General features: G+C 40.7%; 1 protein-coding gene across 2 annotated transcripts; it reads right to left on the bottom strand.

Annotated features, from left to right (window-relative positions):
• Positions 1-802: 802 nt before the first annotated feature.
• Positions 803-16372, bottom strand: LOC146234410 (uncharacterized). Of its 2 annotated transcripts, none has more exons than XM_084688823.1 (7): positions 16104-16372; positions 15728-15803; positions 15213-15315; positions 13026-14195; positions 11005-11068; positions 10788-10912; positions 803-1097 (listed from the first exon to the last, which is right to left on the bottom strand). In XM_084688823.1, exons 2-7 carry the CDS (start codon positions 15770-15772, stop codon positions 1066-1068), a joined length of 1539 nt encoding a protein of 512 aa, XP_084544949.1. In that variant the 5' UTR covers positions 15773-15803; positions 16104-16372; the 3' UTR covers positions 803-1065. The 2 variants fall into 2 exon arrangements, with proteins under 2 accessions (XP_084544949.1, XP_084544948.1); XM_084688822.1 differs by having other exon boundaries at positions 15728-15827; positions 16104-16369.
• Positions 16373-24861: the final 8489 nt, after the last annotated feature.

The raw sequence follows: 24861 nt of genomic DNA on the forward strand, positions 1-24861 counted from the left end.
TTATCAGTATGTCACAAGATCAGCACTAAAATCTGCAAATTCCTCTAGGAAGAGGGAATACGGGCCGGGGGGGCCGGTATAGAGTAACTAAACAAAATGAGGGAGGGGGGGCAATAGTAGAAGAATTAGTCCTTTTTAAAGTAGCCTTTTTAAACATCTGTAATCCATTTAATTGGGATATTAGATTCAGACTGCCAACTTTGTCTTCACAATTCTCCCCTCAGAGAAATTCTGATGGGAGAAGCACAGCAAGTTTTTTCAACCCGTTTCATTGCATACTCTGGGCATCTTCATGCTTTACATTTATTTAAAGTTCCTTTGTGTAATGTTTGTAATTACTCTTGTTCTGTTATGCGTGGTTGTGTCTGTTGTGAGAAAACCGAAAAAAATTCCTAACAACTATGTTGGTATAGCAATAATGAATGTTCTATTAATCCATGAGTTAAAATGAAAACCATACATACATGCCTGATACATTTTGTTCAGACAGTTTAGTTATATTGTCAAGATTTTCTAAATTCTAACAAGATTGGTCTTCCATTTAAGGATATAACAGCATTAATCTTCTGAATTTACAAAGTAATTATTAAATGTTTTACTCTCACACATTCCAAAATGTACCTGCCTCAGTTGATTATTATTTGGTCACCTGCCTCCTCAGTTATTATTATTTCCATGTATTTGAGTATGCCATCAAATTAATCTACATTAATGTTCATGGTCTTGCAAGGACCATGGTCCTTTTTCACAGAATAGCCATTCTATACTATTAATTACCTTTACGCATGAAAGACAAGGAGAAAAATATGGATGAGTTTATTTACTTCCACATTCAGCTAATTTCTGCATCACGCAGACAAAGCATATTTCACAGTTCAAAAATCATCCTATCTTCCAACATGTCTCTAACTCCCAAAGATAGACAATTTACTGAAAACAGTTATATTTCCACATACAAAATAATTGGAAATAATTTGAGCTTTGACTTGATTACGGTTGGTAATTATCTGGACTTCAACTTCATAGAACAGAAAAAGGCAACGTCTGAAAGCTGACTGTCGGTTTTCACTTGGAGGAGACTTCATCCAATTTGGGCTCTGAAAAGCACAGGGGATTAGGTTAAAGACCAATTGAAATCCATGTGTCATTAATTATGATAACATTGTCAACCGTTGAAATGGGTACAGTTTTAATACTAATACATGACATGCCAACTAATTTCAATCAGAGAAATTAAAACAAACTTGCACAGCAAACAAAGACAAACTTTGAATTGAAAGCTTTAAAAAATGAAAATGGAGTTGGTAGCCTTCGTGGAGCAGGCATTGACGATTAACGTAGATCTTGAAAATAAATAAAGATGCTAGTAATTGCAGAGAGGTACACCCCCCATAGTGCAGGGTGCGCCAGAGAGATGTAAAGGCTTCACCCATCAAGCGTTACTATCAGTGGATTTCTTTAGTTCAAAACTGCAATCGCGGCATTACGTCGGTGTGGTGGAGCTGTATTCTAATAAGCAAAGTGCACCGGGAAAAGCGCTGCCAGAGAACATTCTCCTAGAAGTTTTCAAAGGGGAAGGTTAAGAAACTGCAACAGATACTTGTTTTAGAGATACTTGTTGTAATGTGGCCATCAATGGACCAGACCAGGAGGCCTTGGACTACAAGGAGTTCATGAAGAGGTTTTGTAAAACGAAAAAATCGGGAGACTTAAATGTTCTGCCTCTGATTGTGATTTGTGTAGGGGAAAACAATGCCTTTAATGCCATGTTCAACTACCCAGTAACAGACACATTTTGCAGGTTACGAAATGTGTAAACAAAAGTTTAATTATATTACATGTAATATGCTTTAATGTGATAATAATCATAACTAGAGAGGGGACAATTTCTGGTTGCCAAAGGGTCAATTTTGTTACTGAAATTTTACAACTTGATATTTCTGTTTATTTTAAATAAGTATTCATACTTATTATTTATGAAGACTGCATGGATTAAAAAGGCTACATTTGCTGTTTCTACAAGTGTTTCCTTGAGCCTGTTGTAGGTATGGTACACATGGTCAGGATGTTACCACCTCCACCTAGATTTGAGCCAGGAAAAACCCTGATATTGTTCATCATGACTAAATGAATCTATCTGCTTGCAAATCATCAGCAATCAAATACGAACAGCAATTTTTTAATATGAGGTTGTGTCACTAACAGCAGTTTTTAAAACATCCATCTAATGACATTGTTTCCATTATGACTTCATTATGTAAGACAAGGTGGACGAGGTGTCCAATATAATAAAACATTATAAAAATCTTACATCTGGCTGCAATTAATGCCCATAATTAGTACAAACTGTCAGGCTAGTTGTAGTAGACTGCCTACTTGATTTATAAAATGCAACTTTCATTTTATATTCACTACTGCCCTTGCGTAACCCACCATCCACACGTGAAACTGTGTCCTAATGTTACAGTAATATCCTACAGAAAACCAAAATACACATTCTCAACCAGTATGATATTATCCACTGCCAGTGGCGACTGGTCATTAGGGGCAGGTGGGGCAACAGAAAGAACTGCAAGAAAATTAAGTTATTTTTTATTTCTCTAACTTTTTTTTCCGTTTACTTCCAATAATTTACTATCTATGAATATAGCGTCTTCCTAAATTGTTTTGTTTCATTCCTTTGTGTTAAGATTTTATTTCATGTTCATTGGTCCCTGCCTTGTTGCTTCAGACTGCGTTCTGCCAATTTGAGTTAGCATAGGCTAATCGTGAAGGTGGGGCTCTGGTGGGGCTAGCCCCTCTCACAATGCAATGTACATTGGACGTTGGAAAGTATTAATACGCATGCTCAGAATATAATGTAATGTAAAGTAGATCACACAAATTTGATGCTAGTGGGGCTGAGAGCCAGTTGCCCCACCACAGCGTCATTTCGTATTTCAGCCCTGATTGGCTGCTTGTCGCCAACATTAGTCGGCAAGAAGAGCGAGGAGATGTAGCTAGATTGTCCTAGCTAACCTGTTAGCTTCACAAACGTCAGATAACTTGAGAAAATGAATAAAGTGGATTTCATACTTGAGCACCGGTTATCTACCCTTATATACCCTATAAACCCTTAATTTGGAGGAGAAAGTTGAAGTAAAGCAGCTTAAGTGGTGCCCATCAGCCACGATTTTGTCATCGCTCAAACTGCTGGAAAAAGTAACCGCAGGTTTAACGTGGAGTGGTTTTTGAAGAAAAAGAAAAACGGTTAGTCTAGTTAGCATACAAAAGAAGGCACCTTTTTCTTCAAGTGCGCTCTCAGACTTGGTGAGTGAAAGCATATTTTATCATCCTGCCTTTGTGGCGCTGGTCCGTGCATTGGTCATATTATGGGGCTGGATTGATAGATAAAGATGCTGACGTGTCAGTGTGTCCATGCTTATCTGGTTGTTGTCATAGAATGGATCTGTATCACTAAAAAGTTGTATTTCTGCTTCGTTGTGGCCTTCCTGTTGTGTGGAGCTCATTGCTGTTTGCGTATGGCCCTGTAGGCACATTGGTTATGAGCTTGGTTGCATTCCTAATTTAGGTTTGTAAATATGACAGTGGTAATTTTACATGTGTGTGAGAGACAAGGAGAGCAATTACACAAGCAGGTCTCTCTCTCTCCAGTTTTGTGTACTACAACACCTGGTAGAAGCAAGCCGCTCTGTCGTTAAAAGTGTTGTGTGGAGCCACGCTTTTGTTGACGTGTTAAATAAACACATCAGTAGCAAGAGGGACTTTTGTAGCTTACTGGTATCCTGTATTTTGAAATGTTTTTTGCCCCACCAATTTTTTACATATAAAAACGCCACTGTCCACTGCCTATTACAGGCTACGCTGCCTGTCTTGTCATTCCGAAAGTTGTTAAATTAGGCTACGCATCAACATGGAAGCAAACATCAAGTAAGCCTATAACCTAGAATTCCCAGACACGCTCTGGTGAAAAGGGGCCGTTGTCGGCCAAGGTAATTTCTCTGTTTTTCTACAGATTGTTAAAGTGCAGATTGTAAGCTTTCAAATTATGTCATACATTGAAATCGGAAAATAATTGAAGATACCCCTATCTGAATGTTGGTAAACCTGGAATGCTCTAGCAGAGAAATCCCCCTTGAAATATTTTAGACCTTCACAACAGACAGGGTGCGATTGTTTTTGTGTTAATCATGAGAAGCGCCGAGCACCGGTCATTTCACAGCAAAGAAGATCATTTCTTTTTTACTTCTTCGCACTTGATAACATTTCAGGATCCTGCCTTCTTGACTTATCCTAATTATAGGTTTTATCACCCATAATTTTCTAAATCAAACAGAGAAGCTAGTTTAAAGCTAAATTCTTCCTGTGTCTGTTCAATTGCTCCCGGCTGTTCATTCGGACATTTTCTCCCTGCCTCCCTAGATTGTGATTCACTTTTCTATCAGCAGATGTCTCAAGGGCTCCCTTGCACAAATATGTAATTATGACAACAAATGTAATTGAATTATATTAAGTGCATTTGCTTTACAACAAACCCATGTGTGTAGATGCAATTCTTATGCTATGACATTAACGATAACAATAAGGACTTCATGAAGTAGCCGGTTTTGTAAAGCGGATAAACAAATAAGAATTTCTGAAATATTAAGAGGTATAAATGAGTCTAGTGAGTTCCAATAAATGAGTAATCTATAACAACTTAGAAAGCTAAAGGAAATTTTGGCCTATTATTGAGGTGGTGAAAGCTGTGTAAGCATTGGAGTGCTTGGAATGTTGACAGTAACTTGACTTTAGACAATACATTGAAGCGATCGCTCACTAAAAAGGGGATGGGATATGAAGCTTCCAAACAGCCTGAGATGTATTCTCGGTTTACCAGGTCAAACAAAGACAAATTAATCATGTGCACAATGCAATGCCCGAGATAAGCCTATTCATTCTATTTAGTCAGAATAACTAACTACTTATGAAACATAATATTTAAGGTTACTTGGCTCAAGACCAAATCTGCCAATTCACTAATTGGTGATTAGTAATCAAATGACCGCGCCTTTGCTCCGTGCAAGAAGCGCCATCTAGTGACCATAAAGTGTCAGTAATAAAGTCCGTCTGAAGACTTGGGTCATTTGACCGCGCTTCTAGTGTTGCCTAGCAAGCCAACGAGGACCAAGGCCCAGTTTCAATATAAAATCCATCGGGGAAAAGGGCATTTCAAAACAAGAGTTTCATTACAAAAGCAGACATTTGAAAATGGATATGTGGCATCCGTTTTGGCCAATATCAATATACTTTTACAAACTTAGTTCAAAGTCAGTTCATCTTGAACATAGTTAATGGTGATGTTTGGACAAACTGTCACTGATTTGTGGCCAAATAAGCTCCAGGCCTGTGGACGTTTGAAACTGGTGGCGCCACCTGTTGAGCGATATCAAAATTTGAAATGGTTTAAATGGTTTACACATTTACACAGTTTAACGGTTAAACATTGTAATGGAACATCTTGTGACTATTGTGATGATTAAACAAACAATTTCTGATTTAGAATCAGATTTGTGTTAAGCCACACCTATTTTCTTGCATTTGCCTCGTCCCCTAGTAGTTGATTTGAATGAAACTTTTAGGGAATGTTTCCAGTACTGTGGATTTATCCTGTGGGTTTTGCGATGACTTGACACATTATAGAAAGTATTGTCTGATGTGTTAAGCCATGTCCATGTTTTGCATTTATACTTCCCCTATATCGTGGGAGTCGGGTGAGCTGCTACACGGGTGGCAGTGCAGGCCAGGGGCCTCGAAGACCAGACCCAGTACAAAATCCGTGCTGATCTTGGATTAAATTGACAATACCAAAGTTTCCATCTTTTGACAACGCCAAATGGAATAAGTGCTAGCTAATGTTTGCTCCATCGGTTTGTTTGCTAGCTATGCAAATGCAGCTAGCTTAGTTTGTGTGAACCCTGCCAACATAGTGAAATTGCTACAGTGCGATTAACTGGATTAATTTCACATTAGCTACCTGCATCTCAGATGGTAGACACTGGACAGACCTGGGGTCTCATTTATAAAACTGTGCGTAGGATTCTTACTAAAAGTGTACGTACGCCCAAAAGCCTAAAATGGCGTACGCACACAATTCAGATTTATAAAACCGTGCGTACGCACACCTGTACGCAACGTTCCCTTTATAAATCACAGATTACCCACAAGTGTGCGTACGTGAATCAGCATTGTACCCCGCCCTGAACACGCCCATTTTTAACCATAAATAGTCAATGCAAAGCACCTCATGAATGCTAATCTAGTATCTCATCATGACCCTGGCATTTGATTGTTCTTTACGCTGAATCATAGCGCATGACAACTTCTCAGACACTGTTAGCCTATTGGTGGAGCCCGAAAACTCTGAAAATGTGATGGCCGGTAGATCACCAATTAAAAAAAAAACTCTGCGAATGGCGTCAACTGTGCCAGTGATACTGCGAGTCGAGATACAATTTGAAAACAAAAGCGTTTTGTTATGAACAGTAATCTATTAAAGTCTGGACTGATAACGAGGACGTAGAGTGTAGCGATTGCACGGGAGCTTAACGACTATTTCCAGTTTTTGACATATGAGGATATTTGTACAGTATTAAATAAATATATTTAGTTATACACTGTGTTCTGCAGTTATCTAAAGGGTCGATATGGGATGTTATCCTGTATTCCATGCAGTCGGGGAATCTCCCCCTCCTGAACTCCCGTAGTGGACAATCTGATGGTGAGGAAGCGCTGAATTTTTATTTAAAATTTGAGTTGGATTGTACAAGGTGTTTATGGAACAAGAATCACTCAGTACAAGCGCAAATAACACTGCTGGATGTAATCTTCATGATAATCATGAAATTGAATGAAAAAAACGTGTGTGAGGAAAACAATATTACGAGTAATGTTCTTCCCACATTCAATTTCTGCAGTCTGACTACAGTACGGTCATCTGCGTCGCCAATTCCAACTGTTTTCAAAATGTGAGTAGGCCTACGGGAGGGTCAGAGTTTGCGTGGAGGACCGCACATTCTCCCGTCAAGTTTGTTTTTTATAAATCACAACCTTTGCGTGGAAAGCCAGCTTTATAAATGAGACCCCTGGTAAGCCCAAGCGAGTAGTGTGGGTGAACTGGGAACATCTGCGAGGTCTTCACCTCACCTCTGGCGGTGTTTCTCAGGCATCCCTGCAGAGGCTGGGGGCAATGAACCGGACTGGGCAATGTGCAGAGCTTCCATTGCGGAAGCTGCGGTGGAGAGCTGTGGCCTCAAGGTCTTAGGTGCCTCAAGGGGAAGTAACCCTCAAACACTGTGGTGGACACTGGTCGTCAGGGAAGCCGTCCGACTGAAGAAAAAGGCCTTCCGGGATATTTTGACCTTCAGCACTCACTGGATCGTTTTGCAGTCAAGCGTGAAGCGGCTGGGATGAGGATCAGCACCTCTAAATCTGAGGCCATGGTTCTCATTAGGAAACTGATGGATTGCTTACTCCAGGTAGGATATGAGTTCTTACCCCAAGTGAAGGAGTTCAAGTACCTCAGCGTCTTGTTCATGAATGAGGGGAGAATGGAGCAGGAGGTTGGCTGGAGAATCGGGGCAGTTCTCCATTGACAAGACCCAAGTGATCTGTGCGTTTTGTTGTTGCGAACTGAGCCATCATCGCAGCACATCCAGTCTGAAATACCACTTGATGGCCAAGCACACAGCTGATGCGAATTCTCCGCCCCCTCTCAAGCCAGGCGATTGCAATGTTGTTTTCAATAAAATAAGAAATTGCACCAAGCAATCCAATCCACTTTTCCATGTTGATAATTAAAATTAAAAGATTATTGGACAAAAATAAATCAAGGGACATTTAAAATAGATAACGTGCAATTAATCGCAAGTTAACTATGACATTAATGCAATTCAATATTTTAATCGTTTGACAGCACTGCTAAAAATTAACAGCTGAGGCCTGTTCCATAAAGCCAGTTTACCAAATAAGCCAGACTAATGTCAGTTAGTCGGACTCATTTCTAGTTCATTCGGTTCCATAAAGCTAGCTCAACATAGTTCGAACTCGGTTACTATGGCAACTTAGGCTGCGAAACTAGTCTGGTCAGGGTCAGACTAACTGTTGGGCTTAGCGTGACTTGGTGCTTAACCAGACGTTCCTGAAACACTGACCCAACGGGAAAACGATGTTTTACCACGTATATTCTCATTTTCTTATTCTCATCAGTTCAATATGTTAAACATTGATCGAAATCAACTTAATTAGCCTACAACATTTAGCCTAATGCATTAAACAATGATGAACAATGCTTTGATAGGCTACACACCATAGCCGTTAATGTATGGATGTTAGTTTGTGATTTCAAATGTTTAGGCATCAGGCATAGTTCTATTTCTCAATCTAAATTATCCAAGTATAATTATCATGGCAATATAATTGTTAATCGTACCCTCCAGTTGCAAAACGAACCTAAATCCACCCCGGATTAATTTCCCCGACACAAAAACCATGTTTGACACAAAAAGTTTGGCTACTGGATGTATTGATTAATAGTAAGCTATTTATTTTAAACAATGTCAAAAAAGCCAATTTAGATGAGTTTAGAGGGTGTTTTTTAATCAACGAAGTAAAGGTCTAAAAAGGTCCTCCTACGTAGCCTATCGTTCACGACGTCAATCACGGCGTGTCATTTTATTTTGATGAAGCGGTAGATAAGGAAGACGTCATAGAACACAATTTAAAGGGAACGGTCTTTCTGGAAGAAGTCACGTGGCCATGTGCATTATTTTTGACGTGGTAGATTCTACGATCCATGTCTTACCTCTCGGGCTGCTTAAGAATAGGGTGCACGCGCAATTAGCTTGACTACTTAAATCTGACTTGAATTAGTATGACTGCGTGAGCTGAAATTGGTCTTTATGGAACCGCTTTAGCCCCGCTTGACAAATTAAACTTATTCAAGTCTGGTTAAGGACTTTAAGTTTAACTTTTTTGAGCGGCTTTTATGGAACAGGCCCCTGGAGGAGCATTTTGCAACAAACAAGGTTAATTGCAAACAGGTCAGTAAAATTAGGTATAAAAAGAGTATCTTAGAAAGGCAGTGTCTAAGAAGTCAAGATGGGCAGGGGTTCACCAATCTGTGAAAACCTGCATTTACATATTGTAGATCCATTTCAGAATAATGTTCCTCAATGTAAAATTGTAAAGACTTTGAATATCTCATCGCCTACAGTACATAATAAATAATTCTAAGAATTTGGAGCAATCTCTGTGTAAGGGACAAGGGTGACAATAAATACTCCCTGTCTGTAATCTTCAGGCACAGGTGGCATTGCTTAAAAAACAGGCATGGTTCTGTAATGGAATTTATTGCATGAGTTCTAGGTTTTAGACAGTTTTATTTTTATGTTCAGTTACTGTTATTAAATGTGCCTTGCCATCATCAGTAGCTAACTAGTAGCTAGTAGCTACTAGTTAGCTAGCTACTACTGGATAGTAGCATAGCTAGCAGTGTGTGTGAGAGCAAGCACTTTTCTCCTCGGGAGACAAACCCTACTGAAAATCTTGGGGATTTTCTCATCTTTTAACCACTTCTTTGAAGCTTAATTACATTGGCAGATTACCTTTAAAAGGGGTCATTGACTGAGTTTTTGGGGTATTTCACACTGTTCCTTAAAGTCTCCGAATAGGGTATGTAACATTGGTTGGGCTGAAAATGGCCCAGGTGCTGTTCTATGAGCCCTGATGCATCTTGTGAAATAGCCCTGGGGAAAAAAAAGTTCTCCTTTTATGGTATGCTCATGAATATATAGATGAGCTGTGCGCTGATTGGTTGGTTTACAACGAGTGAAGCTTAAAAGCAAAGACGCAACACGGCCAACAGCACTCACTGAAACATAGTAGGTGGAGAGTTGAAATAAAAACGTACAAATAAATCTATTGTGTCTACACAACCTTTCAACAGATTGACTAGATCATTTGAAATGATCGCTAGTTTTTTGTTGTCCAAGCAAATGGGATCGACTTAGGTGGGTAACATTAGCACAAGAGCTTAGCAAACAAACTATCGTCATTCAACTCAGATTCAGTTAGCTCTAGCTATCTTGCTGAAAAATAGATCTGGACAAACACACAATCTACCGATACTAGATACAGTATCAGTATACAGTAGATACGTTAGCATTGCTAATAACTGTAAGCAACAACCTCATACTGCTTTACATTGTCCCCGGTTTTCAAAACTGTCCTCGGTGAAATGGTTTGAGCAAATGTGTAATTGAGGGTCGAACTGCACAGGGATCTTCTCATAGACAAACATCACAGCCCGTCGAGTGTTTGCTTCCTTAGGAAGACTGAAAAGTGTCAGCATTCCCTGTACAGACTGGAACACTGCATTTACGATGGTCCATTTTCAATATCCTTCAAAAACTTTCTCTTTTGTAATTCCCATGGAAGTACACAGAGCAGCGTGCAGCTAAACTCGTGTCTGAGATCCTGGGACAGAACACCAGAGGGCTGGTCTGTATTTAAATGTTGGGACGTGACAAAAGGTGATGCTACATTTGTGACATCACAAATTCAGCTTTTTCAAAACCAATCGTTTTACAACTGCAGTTTCAAGTTGTGAGATTTACATAGGAAAGAGGTGTCAATGGACTTCAACTATGACAGGGTAAATCAATGACCCCTTTAAAATCTCAAGGAGCCCAAAACAGTTTGAAAGCATTTGAGAGGGCCTATGACCAATTTACAGAAACACGGCTCACCTGTGAACTTGAATTCTGGGAAAACTGTGAGATCTCCACCACCATACAGTCGCTGCAGTTTAGTCAACTCCTCTCCTAAGGCTTTTTGATAGTCAGCACCAGCATCAATCAAACCACCAGCAGCCCTGAAAGAAAGAAACAGAGAAAGAGAATGAAAAGTTTAATTGTTTGCTGTATGGCAGATGGAATTGTAGGATCATGTAAAAAGGTATCTTACTGGCTCTTGTTGGAGTAGTCACGTATTGAATCAAGGAAGAGTTTCTGAATTGGGTCCAACTGAGCTGCAAGTTGGATATATAATTAATGTAAAAGTTTGCGCAATGAGAACACATTACAACCATGCATAAGGACATCACTACAGTATGTCTTGAACCACATGATAAAATTACATTTCGGACAAACACTCATGCACAAAATTGCCCATGGGGTATCCACAGCAAGGCATCTATGAGGGGTAAGATAGGAAAAGACTGAGTGAAAGACTGGAAAAGAGAATAGCTTCTCACGTGAAGTTTTATTCTAGGCTATTCCTAGGTGGAGCTCAAAGCATCACTTGGAAAAAAAACCTGTGATAAAACTGAAATGTCAAATACAACTTTGGCATGTAATACTCATCGTATCAGTTAAAGTCAACAGCAAAATGCATGCCAACTTCCAATCTCACAGTCATGTACTTTAATACCACACACACACACACACACACACACACACACACACACACACACACACACACACACACACACACACACACACACACACACACACACACACACACACACACACACACACACACACACACACACACACACACACGTCCAAGTATACTGAAATACTCAGACTGCACTGATCACAAAGAGGGGTATGGAGAGTTGACATTGTCATAGTTATACAATAAACACCAAAGAGGTACTGTGACCAATTATAGATTACTAATATCATGCAACTTCCATTGAAGGTTTAAGAGCCACAGGCTTGAAATGTACTTTTACTTGGTAGCACTCGTGCTCCCAAAACTTTATGGGGCACTGGCAAAAGAATGTTGGGCACCCACCAAAAATTTTCCTATTGTCTTTTCAGCTCATCACATTTTTTACCGCGTTAGCTCTGTGTTACGTGATAACGGAGAGTAGTGACATTAAGTGATTGACATTAATTAGATTAATGTCAATACAATTTTATAATCTAATAATCTAAAATCTGCATTCAAATTCGGAACGTAACAATGACGTTTAACTGTTACGTTGGATAGAATGGTACCATCAGCTCACAGTAGGCACGTACTGTGCAGTAGGCTAATTAGCGAGTGTTTTGTAAATAAATTAAAACAGGTCGCAGAACAGATTATTTGCACTTGCGCAAATGCTTCCAAATATGTTTTGAGGTCGCACAGATATCATTTCGGAGCATGTGCGACCAAAATGGTTGCAATTTTATGCCCTGAGCCAGAAGAGAAAAAAGAATTTCTCACTGGTGACCCCAGAAGGCTTCCTGCTTTTAGACACTTAAGGCAGGACAAGAGCATGAACATAACAATAACAACCAGTAACCTTAACATTATCTTTCATAGTAGACCAACAACAGCCATATTGACAATTTACAAAACTAAAGACTACATTATATATAATTCAGGGATCTGAAAATTGTTTATATTTAGCAATATGAGAATATGGGGGAATGCATGTAAACAGTAACAAATGGCAGGTAAAAGCACCCAACAAAATGAAGGGACAGAGGAAAAATAGGACAAACAAAACCATCAGAAGGATTAGTGTCTTGTACAACAGACAAAAACAGTAAACGATGGTAAGCAGAGCAGGCGAAAGCAGAGACCCATCACAAGTGAAGATGCAGTGCAGTTGGATTCAGTGGAGGCATGCACCTTTAGATGGTCAAAGTACTATCATTATAAATTAGACATTGAAAAATGTATACGGCGCTCAAATACAAAGCAGGAAGGGGATGGTTGAGATTGGATTGTATGAACTGTGTTCGCATGACTGCTAACATGCACATGTATTAGGGATGAAGGAGAAATGGCAGCTAAATAATCCCAAGCCTATTTATTACATTAAGTTCATATTTAAGGAATAAGAGAATAAGATGCAAAAAGAACAATGTGATATCAGGTATAATTGCACATTATGTTTACAAATATTTATATTAGATGGAAATGTGACTGTTGGTAGACTGCTGGTTCCATAGAGAAGAAAAAAAGGTTTAGGGGAGTGTGGTGTGTACCCTCTGACGCCTCAACCGGTTCAGGTTCCGCCTGGGCTTCTGCCTGCAGCTCCTCTCCAGCAGCTTCAGCCAAAACTGAGGCGGGGTCTACAAGCTCCTCTGCGCTCTCCACTGGGGCAGCTTCAGCTATGACTTCAGCAGCAGCCTCGGCAGGGGGAGCTTCACCGGGGGCAGCTTCAACGGGGGCAGCTTCAACGGGGGCAGCTTCAACGGGGGCAGCTTCAACGGGGGCAGCTTCAACGGGGGCAGCTTCAACGGGGGCAGCTTCAACGGGGGCAGCTTCAACGGGGGCAGCTTCAACAGGGGCAGCTTCAACGGGGGCAGCTTCAACAGGTGCAGCTTCAACAGGTGCAGCTTCAACAGGGGCAGCTTCAAAATCAACCGTTTGTACAGGTTCAGCTTCAGCGGCAACTTCAGCGGCAACTTCAGCGGCAACTTCAGCGGCAACTTCAGCGGCAACTTCAGCGGCAACGGCTTCTGCGTCCGCGGCGTCCGCGGGGGCGGCTTCTGCGGGGGCGGCTTCTGCGTCCGCGGCTTCCGCGGGGGCGGCTTCTGCGTCCGCGGCTTCCACGGGGGCGGCTTGAGGTGCAGTTGTGGGTTCAGGAGCAATATCAGTCGGAGGTGGGGCAGCTTCAACAGCTTCATCAGCAGGGGCAGCGGGTTCAAGCACAGCTGCTGCAGCAGCTGGAGCAGCTTCAGCCGTTGGAGCAGCTTTAGTAGCATGGGCAGCAGTTTCAGTAGACGCTTCAGTAGCAACTGGCGCTTCTTCACCTGCAGGTATAGCAGCTTCAATACCAGGCTCAACAGCTGTGGCGGTGACTTCAGCTGCTGGAGTGACATTGGCAGCACCGGGAGCAACAGCTGCTGGGGCAGCGACAGCTTCAACAATAGGAGCAGCTGCTTTAAGTACTGGAGCAGACTCAGTTGCGTCAACAGCAACTGCTGGGACTTCTGCCACAGGGGAAGCACTTTCAGCTGCAGAAGCAGCAGCTACACCTTCAACAGCTATGGGCTCAGCAGTAACGGCTTCAATGGCAGGCTTAAAAGCGGCAGCAGATTCTGCTGCTGCAGCAACTACTGCTGGGGAAACTTCTTTCTTGGGAAAATCCACATACGTTCTGTGCTGGACAAGTTTTTCTATATCGAAGTAAGTTTTGGACTCGTTTTTTTCTGGGACGGAGGGGCAAACAGACGAGATGTTAATTTCTATTCATTTGCCATGCAGCTCAGACCACAATACACCTCACCTTTGACATACAGCAACTCCCCCCGCCCCCCCCCCCCCTTACCTAGCAGCATTTGCACCATATGGCTACCTCCAAAGAATTTGAGGATGTCTCAATACACAACACATAAGGTGACTACAAAATATCGTTGCCAGATTATAAGTAAATGTGGCACAATGTTTATCATTTCTAAATGTATGAGGAGGGACAGTGCACACATTAACCATTTACACATTACAAGCATGGTTTTATTAAATTATTGTACAATCTTTACTTTGTAAACATAATTTCAGAGAAAATTAACAGAAATATTAAAAGTCATCTGAGGAGGACAACGTCACATTATTCTTATCAACATAAGAGTTGATAATCAAATCAAATGTACAACCACATGTGGTACAAATGGAAGCTGTGGTTCAAAATCTGGGAGTCTTGCATTGACTATGCTAAATTTGGATTTTATGAGTGTAAAATTAAACATTTTGCTTCATGGACCAAAAGTTATTATAGTACCTTTTTTTATATGAATTTTTGTCTTGAGAATTGAATGCATTTTTGTGGAAAACCTTGGCTTTTGTGTGGCTTTGTTACAACAATATTGTAAAATATGGAAAGATGAACGGAATATGAACTGGAATGGTATATTCAAATCAAATAGCTTTGTAAAAATGTATGATAAAAAGGCATAATTAACCTTCCGCATTAACTTCTTTAAATAGCACCGTAAGACCCCATTTAAAGGAACATCGATCCTTAGTCTTGATTGTAGTAATAATTTGCGTACAACTTTACATTCACGGGAGAAAGGGAGTAGGTAATAAAACGAAATGCTAAGGCAGATTATACTTGTCCTAAAGTGCTTGTACCCCAATATACATTAGCTGGTGTTATTAAAAGTGTTTCTTGCTTCTCAAATGCTAGCCTTGTGACAATTAATTGTGGTAGGAAGTTCAAAACTTACTTGAGCTCCTCTTGGATGGCTTCTTGGAACCACCAGATTTTGTGCAGAGAAGCGCTGCTGCAGGAGCTCTTCTCAGAGTGCTCCAGGTTTCAGCATGCAGACACTTGACATTTTGACAAAACATAACCGTTCAAATTAGACTGGTTTGTGACATGTGTCATAGTACTAGGCCTTGATGAGTGTGGGCCCCACATTAAGAAAAGTGCAAGCAAGACTGACGACGTTAGATGGCATGTTGTGTTCAGCAAGCTTGATAGATAAGTATACCATTTATCGTCTTCCATATTGTTAGTCTAGATTTTTACCTTTAAAACACGCCGTTCCTGGTATGACATATGCCTGCTAAAGCTAGCAGCTAATGGCTAGATAACTAGAAAGCCAAGTTGCTATTGTGTTATAAGAAAAAAGAAAAGTATCACGTAAAATGACTTTTGTAGAACACGAGCAACCCCAAAAATATATTGGTGCTCTTCCTTTGAAAATATAGCTAGATTTGTCGGGTGACATTTCATTACCTTGAGAGGACCAAGTCGTCCTATCCTGAGCATGGAAGCCGCCATCTTCGAGCTTTTAAAATGATTCCTGCTGAAACTGCAATGGGTTTTGGCTCTGAATCTGCATGCACACAATTTATTTTAGCCATTAAGCGGTCAAGTCTTCAAAGTCTGCGATTAATTGCAATAACTGGACAGTTGCGATACATTATTGCAAGGTCCACAAGGGTATATTGCATGCCATTTTTGACAACATTAGGCTACAAGTTATTCTTGAAACATTGGCACAAAAGCGTAAATTCAATCGACCATTTACTCAGTTTTATAATGTATTTCCCTGCACACAGAGCTCAGGGTCAGATTGACATTGTCATAAATTACGCCATGGAAGTTTTACCAGATGTCAGTGAAGTTCAGATGCTCCAGGAGTTTAAGAGGTAGGTTCCTCAAAAGATCGGTTGATTGTAAATAATATGTTCTTTTTAGGTTGAGGACTACTGCAGTAATTCGTTTGATGTGCAAGGAGGACCTGCTTCTGCACCAGTGATCCGAGTTCCTGAACAGTGAACACTTTTATGTAACTGCACTAGAGCACTACTGTCACGCCCCCTCGCCCGTGGTGTACATAACAGATGTCTAATAAAGGGAGAACTCCCACTCTCGGGGAACTTTTGGGTTCTGAACTGGTTGCAGTTCCACTCAAGTTCCTTATGAGGGCGCTAACGGTTGAGTGCAGAATGAATGGAGGTCTATGGAGCTATACCCCTCAAAATCCACTTTTCTCATGACATCATTTTTGTCTAGTAATTAGAATTCTGAATTCTAAAGGGGAGGCAAAAAAATACACACCGCTGGGTGTGTATTTTTTTTAAAGTCGCCTTTCCGTTCAAAAAAGCCTTTGAAATTGTCATAGACGTCATACACATCCTACCTACTACAAGCTACTGCTTGACGGCAAGCTCTGGTTACTTCCACTTTTCTCTGAGGCATGGACCACACAGCTGACAAGTTAGGCTCTCCCTGTCAATACACGCCAGAAAGAGTTTTGGCTTGCTAATGTTGTTGCTAATGTTGCTAATGCTCTGACATTGTGGTTCTGCTTCGGATGCCATCAAGCGGGATCTCTGGTCGTAGTCAGTCCTTCACTAACCAATCAGCATTTGTTAGCAGAATGCTAGCGTGTTACGGGCAACAACGATTTACCATGTAAGAAATCGAAAGGACATAAGTACTTGTTCATTCAACTTCTGACCTGTAATCCATGTTGAACATGCAAAAACTACAATCAAATCGGAGATTTCTCAACGACAATCAGGCGAAAGAGACAAATTTAGCCGTTTAGCTCCATAGACTCCCATTCATTTTGCACTCGACCTCGATCACTCCCACTGGAACTCTGGTGGAACTGCAACATAATTCGGTACAATAGGGCTAAACGGGGAGTGGGCAGGCTCTCCTTAAACAGGCTCTGGTGTACATAATAGGTGCGTTCGACATGGACTGCGGCTGCATGAAACGACCGGCGAGAGTGGCCGCTTGCAGTCGGGGAGGAGTTGAAAACGGCCCTGTGAAGTCGGACATTTCAGCTTCTCGTGGTTTGCTGCGTTGACGTCAGTCACGGCCGATTAAGCGCTGTTTGCTTACTTTATTTATAATTACACATAGTCTTTCCGTTAGTGAAGAGGCGGCCCTTTCTTCCATCCATTTTTTATTCAATTCAACTGTTTGGTCTGGATTTGAGCATTGGCGAAACTGAAGGTGTCAGAATATTACAAAACATGCGTCAAAGTTGTCGTGTGTGAGTCTGGCCAATCATAAAATAGCTGTGTCGTCACTTGAACCCGTGCAGTTGCTCTTGAGAAATGCGCTCGGCTACACCAAGTCCCCACCCCTCGCCCCTCGGCTTGAAGCAATGGCCCCGGTGGATGTAGGTGGTATTGCATTACGGTTAGGTTTCTGACTCTTCCGGTCGTTTTTATTCTATTAACTCCAGTCAACATTTACAAAACTATCTCCCCCTATAATTTTTGTTCGATTCTCGAACCTGGCTCATACTACTAGCTTTTTCATAGAATAATTTATCCCGATTTTTGCTAAGTTTGAGACCAATCCGAAATGGGTAAACTAGCACCCCATTTATTTGTTAAATAAATAAAAGTCAATAAAAGTTGCCTGCAAATGTGCCTTCGGATACTAACAGGGCACGAGCACAATAGTTCACATTGGCCGATAGCCGATTTACATGGAGCTGAATGAGCCATAGACTTATATTGAATGAGTACAGGGAGAACTGGCTTGAGTTGCCTGCCCTGTTGCAGGAAGTTAAGCAAATGTCACACATACATGAAATGTTGTTAATAAAGTTTATTCCCATTATTTTAAAACAGATTTGATTTTTCGTCAAAACGTTCATGACATGATGGCAAGTATAATATGTTAAGCGCGAGCATAGATTGTTGACGTGTATCTGGAGCAAAGACGAAGATTAATACTTTAACCGGTAACCACAATAGGAAATTATATAGGCCTATATTTAAATCATATTAGTCTTGCCTTCAGAAGCTTTTGTTAAACACACCCATTATTCTTTTGTTGATCGTGTCATCATGCCAGACTGCTTTTGTGGGACAATGAAGGTCCTCAGTGACTCTATATGTTTCACCCCCACTTACATCCGATGGAAACGTCTTGTAGCCTATATGGTTCTTCGAATATTCCCCTTTCAAAGGCAAATGTCCAATAAAGTATATTTTAGACACAGTTCTCAAGCTTTTATTTATTACATTATTACCAAGTCTTGTTAGATCACGTTATATCCATTTATAGGCGTTTGGTTTTGTAGGATGAACATATAAAACACATGGCCATATTTCTACAATGATGTTAAATTGAAGGCAGTGTGAAGAAAGTAAGCTATGCTAAGTCTGCATTATGGAAGATTTTGGTTACCAAAATAACTATAAAGCTTTCTTTGCCTGGCGAGAACAAAGACGGAGCTGTTCATGCTAACAGTTTATTTCATCCAATACAGTGCGTTGGAAATCATACTCATATCACGAAGAAAAAAAGCAAACTATGTGATGAGTTCCATCTAGAATAGCCCTATATTTAGCCTTATAGCCTATTTCTAAAAAACAAGTGAAAGGAATACTATACAGTGACAGAATACATTTCCGTTAAGTTTGCATCATGTGTCTGATTCTTATCGGACTTGTACCCCATTCTGCCACTGCAATGCCTTAGCTCACACGCTCGTAACATAGGCTCGTAACCATATCAATCTATGCTCGCGACTGGTTGTCGCAAAGTATGACGAGTACAGCTAGTTGCAAGCGTGCACGAGGTCTCGGAGCTAGGGGAAAAAAGAGCCACTGTTTAAAGCTGGACCGGAAGACACGGAAGTGGAAAGATGGCTGCGTCCAGTCTCGCGCTCTCGCTTGCCTCACTGCGCCACTGAGCACTTTTCATAGAAATGAATGGGGACGCCATCTTGGAAGACAGAAGTAGCTGTCTCTAGTTATATTAACTCTATGGGCTACACAGCCGGCAGTTCTCGAATCGATCTCATGGTACTTTGATGGCGACGTCACAGTGACATATCCTCTGCGGCGTCTGAAGTCGGACAAAAAGTCTAACCAGAATTCACTGGTCTGGTTTTTGTCTGCCTGCAGCCGCCTGCAGCATGAAGTCGGGTCATGTCGAACGCACCTACTTTGTTCGATTATGGCGAGCGGAAAGGGACATGGACCTGCCTAAGGAGACTGTCGTGTGACATCAACTTCTGCATGGGCGTAGCCACAATATAACTTGGGGGGGGGGACTTAAAAAAAAGTCCTTTAGACCCCCCCACATTTGTAATCAAAATATTAGTGCATGACTGGTCTACTAGTCCAGCGTTCTTTCCATTGCTTCACAATCAAATCTGTTCCACTTTATCAGTATGGGGAATACCCATGGCAAAAGAAATCCACTCCTCGTTTTCCTGGTTTCCTACACAAACAGCCTCATCACGTACGCAGATTCAACTCCCATACTCTTTGATCGAAGCGTCGCGCTTGCAGCTAGCACTTCAGACATCTGCTGTTCCACAGACGAGATGGACATAAGGAGGGTTTTTTTCGAGGAAGAGGAAAGTAAGTTAGAGTTGCCCAAGTTTTTCCTTCAGTGGCCATAGCACCCTTATGAGACATTGTCTGACTATAATAGCATTAAGTCACAAAGAACCTTCAGCAAACATTATGATAGCTAGTTTTCACATTCGTTGACAGCCCTAATGCAGATTAGCTGTAACATTGATGTAAATAACAAATGTTACCTTGAATGGTTGTATACAAAGCATTAGTATGAAAACATTTGTTGTTTCGACAAATATGTATCCCCCCGCCACAATCAGAACAACTTATCTATGCCTTACAAAGAGTTGGCAATGCTATTGAGAAGCTTTGAGTATTTTTTGGAGTTTCTTATATTTGCACTTGCCTGGCTGCCAGCTGTTTTCCTGGGCCCCCAATGGGTTCTCCTCCACCAGACCAAAGTTGACACCTAGGGGTATGGCAGCTGGTGATGCAAAAGTTTAAAGTCATGATTTTGCTTCGAAACAGCCTTTGCCATGGCTCATACAATTATTGTCACTGTTATAAACGGTCATTCATTACTTTACCATCATTTCCAAGGGTCACAGTGCTAGGCCGTGTGACGGTGGTAGGATAATCTATACCGAAATTAAAGTGGAATGTAGTTTACGTACATAGTATTAGTATATTGATATTAAAGGAGTAGCATCGCACATATGTGATCGTTCAAAAGCAGGGCCCCACAGCGTAGCGTCGCACATGTGTGATTTTGAACATTCCAACCGAATATTTTACGATGGGCAAAAACTATAGACCAATTATTTGTTTGTAAACATTCGGGATGCACGCGCAATGTGGTTGCAGAAAACCAGGAAAGGATAGCATTTAAAATGGAAAAAGGACCACACGGATAATACAAATGGTTAGATTTAAAAAGACCAAAAAGGAGGACAGCCTTTAAGGGGGAAAGCTATTGATCTGTCGCATCAGAATTTTGATTTGGGTCATAAAAGTTTTGAAATTTGAGTGAGAATCGCATAGTCGCCCAGTACAGACCGCATAGTCGAGCGGCAACCATGTCTTCACGTCATGTCACAAAGTTCATAATTTTACAGTTTTACAGTCAATTCTACATCTTAAAAGTCGAGCAGCGCAGCTTCCAAGAGATATGGGAACCAGCTGGTCTGATTATTTTTCAGATTTGTTTAAACTCTCTGGAGTCGGCGATCACGCCGGCGTGATCAGAGCTCAGGTCGGCTTTAGGACTGTGCAGCATGAAAACCAAGGGACGCAGAGGGCTGCCGATTTCATGCGGAAGTGCAGACCTGAAGCTACATTTCAGTGTTTGATTTGTGTAAATACGCCAAGTAAAACTTAAAGGGGCAATTGACGGCAAAACCGATTTTACCTTGTCATAGTTGAATAACGACAGTTTGGTGGGTAAAATGAACATACCGTGAATATCAAAGTCCATTAACACCTCTTTCCTATTCAAATCTCAAAAAGAAAAAAATTGGCTGTAAAACGCTAGCTTTTCAACAAAGCTACCGGTCCTACGTAGGACCGGTGATCACCCTCTCATTGGCTCTGGTCTGTATCTTTGTCACGCCCCAGAATTTACATCCAGACCAGCCCGAGGTAGCGTCTATCTCCGATACTAGTTTAGCTGCGCGCTGCTCTGTGTGAGCTACTTATGAGGAATTACAAAGAAGAAAGTTTTGAATTATAACAATGATATTGAAAATGGACCACGGTCGTAAATGCTGTGTTCCAAGCTGTAGCGTAGAGGGAAGGCTAACACTCATAGTCTTCCCAAGGAGCCAACCATTCAACAGGCATGGCTGCTGTTGTCTTATGAGAAGATCCCGGCGAAGTTCGACACTCAATCATTCATTTGCTCTGAACATTTCACCCAAGACAGTTTTGACAACCTTGGACAATTGCAAGCAGGATTTGCTAGGAAGCTGAACCTGGAAAGAGGTGCTGTTCCAACCGTATGCTCATTGAAACCTCCTATAAGGACAGTATGATGTTGTGCGAACAGTTATTAGCAATGCTAACGTTTCCTGTATAATATAGCATACCAGGTAGAATGCTAAATAAGTTTCTATACACATCAAATGACTCTAGCTAGACTAGCTGTAGTCGGCATTAGAAGAGAAGCTTCAGAAAAATAGCCAGAAAACGAACAGCAGTCTGGCTTATTGCTAACGCCTGTCTAAATAATCTATTTGAAAGAACTGGAGAAAGGCAGGTGCTTGATACAGGATACGTTAGCATTGCTAGTAACTGTTACTAGTAACACCTAAACTGTAGGCATGTAAACAAGTTTAGCTTGCTAACGCAAGAGCATAGGTAGAATGTGTGATAATTTAGCCTAGTTTATTGGCAATGGGGCTAACGTTGATTCATGTTCTTGACTGTGTTTCATTCAAATAAATAACCTGTGTAATGTAAATCTACAATTCAAGATGCACGTTTGTCCAGATCTTGGTCATGTTATTTTTCAGCAAGTTATTTAGAGCTAGCTAGCTAACTGAAGCCGATTAGAATCAGGATATGGTTTGGTTGCTAAGCTGTAGCCTAACGTTCTACCCACCCAAGTCAATCCAGTTTGCTTCAACAACAGAAGTGGAAACAAGTAATGTTATCATTTCAAATGATATATAGTCAATCTGTTGAAAACAGTGTTCTGTAGACACAATAGATTTATTTGCACGTTTTTATTTCAAGTCTCCAACTTCGGTGTTTCAGTGAGAGCTGCTGTTGGCCGTGTTGCGTTTTTGCTCCCCAGCTTCACTCATTGAAAACCAACCAATCAGTGCGCAGCTCATCTAAATATTATGAGCATACCATAAAAGGAGAAAAGCTAGTGTTTTTTCCCGGGAACATTTCAGAGGATCTGTCAGTGGGCATAGAACAGCACCCGGGCCATTTTCAACCCAACCAATGTTACATACCCTATTTGGAGACCTTAAGGAACAGTGTGAAATACCCCCAAAAAACAGTCAATTGCCCCTTAAAGATATGATCATTTCAATTCCATGAAAAGAGTGCGTCAAAAAATGCTCTCTATTAAGCGCGTTGCATTTATTTGAATATTTTTTTATTGTCTTTTGTCATAAAATGAAACTGAGAAAAACGGGTGATTTTGCTGACTCATATCTATAGGATGCATGAGAAAGGGCCGTCTAAGAAAAAAGGGATTAGGTTTATTATGACTAGTTTTCTGAGTATTTTGAGTAGTTTTGGGGAGATTTTGAGTAGTTTAGGAATACATTTGGACTTATTTTGGGGGAAATGAGGCGGACACGATGCCCAACATGCCGTCGACTTGTTATTTCAACGTAAAAGCACAAAAATCGACGACCAAGATTTTGACGAGAGGTGAGAAAAACATTTATTGCTTTTGTTTATCTTATTATATTATTCTATTCTAATTCACTGTAGTACAAATGCCTTAGAACATCTTGATTTTTGAATCTTTTACATGTTTTATTGACATACAGAGAATAAGGGTGCTTTCACACCTATTAGTCCATTTGCTTGGTCCGAATCAGTGGATGAGTTGCTACTTTGTTGCATTTTTCATTAGGTCCGGTTAGTGTTCACACTAATGCAAACCTTAGAACGTCTGTTCTAAGCGAACCAACGTTTGAAAAAAAACAATGACATAAAAAAAAAAACTGACACGCGGTCATACAGGTTGTTAATCTATTGGGCAGAAAATGTATGAGGGGAAAATCACTTCCTTGTCACGAACAACAATGGAGCAACAACAAAGTATTGCGATCGCAATAGTGTACTATCTTTAATTGTTATGATTTGGTGTTGCACGTCCACGTTTTTTGGGTTGCTCGTTGGTCTTTTACTCAGGATTATATCCAGGTTATTAAACCATGGGAATTATATGTTTTCGTCAGACGAGCTATCACTTTTCCATAGAACATCACGCACTTTTAGCTGTCTAAGTTTTTAACTTTCAACCAACATTGGTCCACTGTGCAATAACGACGCTTTATTTCAGTATATCACTAAATAATTTAAATACCTCGCTACTCTAATATGTCTCCACAAGTATCTCTGCAGTATGATCATCAGCCCATATTTCCCGTTCCTTCACTTCATCATTCCCCCACGTTTTCCCTCATCTAATTTCGCTGCTAATGAGTGGCACGGCTGTCTCCGCCAAGTGTTAATTCCTTTTTCAACCCACAATGCACTACATTTTGGGTTGCTTCCTGGAATAGGTCAATATTAAGTCCAAAACCCGTTCAGACCTAAAGCGAACCGAACCATGGTTCACTTGGAACCGGACCGAGTCCCATCTTTTTAGGGGGACCATGGTTCGGTTGTTTGATCCGCACTAGAGTTCGAATGCGTGTTCTCACCTCTCCAAGCGAACCGTACTTTCAGAGAAAACGGACCATGGTCCGATTGAAACGGACCAAACATGTCAGGTGTGAAAGCACCCTAAAGAGCCATTGCTACGGAGGTCAAAGAGAAAGTTATACATGAGCCAAGTCTGACATCTAGTGGAGAAACGTACCTCACCCCCCCCCCCCCATTTATTTTTTATATTGTGGACAGAAATTGTTGGCACAAATAGAAATGAATAAAAGTGCATATGGATAGACCTGCTATCTTTGTAAATAACTTGATTAGATCTCAACTTTACCTTTATATGTTCACATATGCAACCTGTGCTTCAATTTCAAACTTTTGAAATGCTTGGTTGAGCCTGTGTGTGTGTATTAAAAAAACATAATTTTCCCACACGTAGCTTGTGTTTTTGAGTGTGTTTGGGTCCAGTATGTTGAAAAGTATGCCCAAGTGAAAAACTTAATTTAACAGGTCATGTAGGTGAGATTGTGCTGAAAAAAAAGATACCAAACATTGGTATGATGATGTAACCCAGGTTAAAATATGACATGATATCCATGGAATGTTTTACACTGTTTTGATGTTAGCCTGAAGTGGAGTGATGGTTTGATTTTGTTTAAAAATAAAATAAATAAAAATACTTATTTTATATATTATTTTCCCATTGGTTAACCGAAGTTGGCACAACTAATCAGAAAC

The sequence above is a fragment of the Hypomesus nipponensis genome, chromosome 23 (genome assembly GCF_054491055.1).
Source record: "Hypomesus nipponensis isolate SF chromosome 23, ASM5449105v1, whole genome shotgun sequence".
Lineage (NCBI taxonomy): Eukaryota > Metazoa > Chordata > Actinopteri > Osmeriformes > Osmeridae > Hypomesus > Hypomesus nipponensis.

Bases quoted from the DNA above. Each gene is read 5' to 3' on its own strand.
- LOC146234410 (XM_084688823.1), bottom strand. From the start codon at position 15,772: ATGGCGGCTTCCATGCTCAGGATAGGACGACTTGGTCCTCTCAAG. The intron at 14,196-15,212 runs GTAAGTTTTGAA...CCTCCGTCCCAG, and splicing joins GCCATCCAAGAGGAGCTCAA to AAAAAAACGAGTCCAAAACT. The intron at 10,913-11,004 runs GTAAGATACCTT...TCTTTCTTTCAG, and splicing joins GACTACTCCAACAAGAGCCA to GGCTGCTGGTGGTTTGATTG.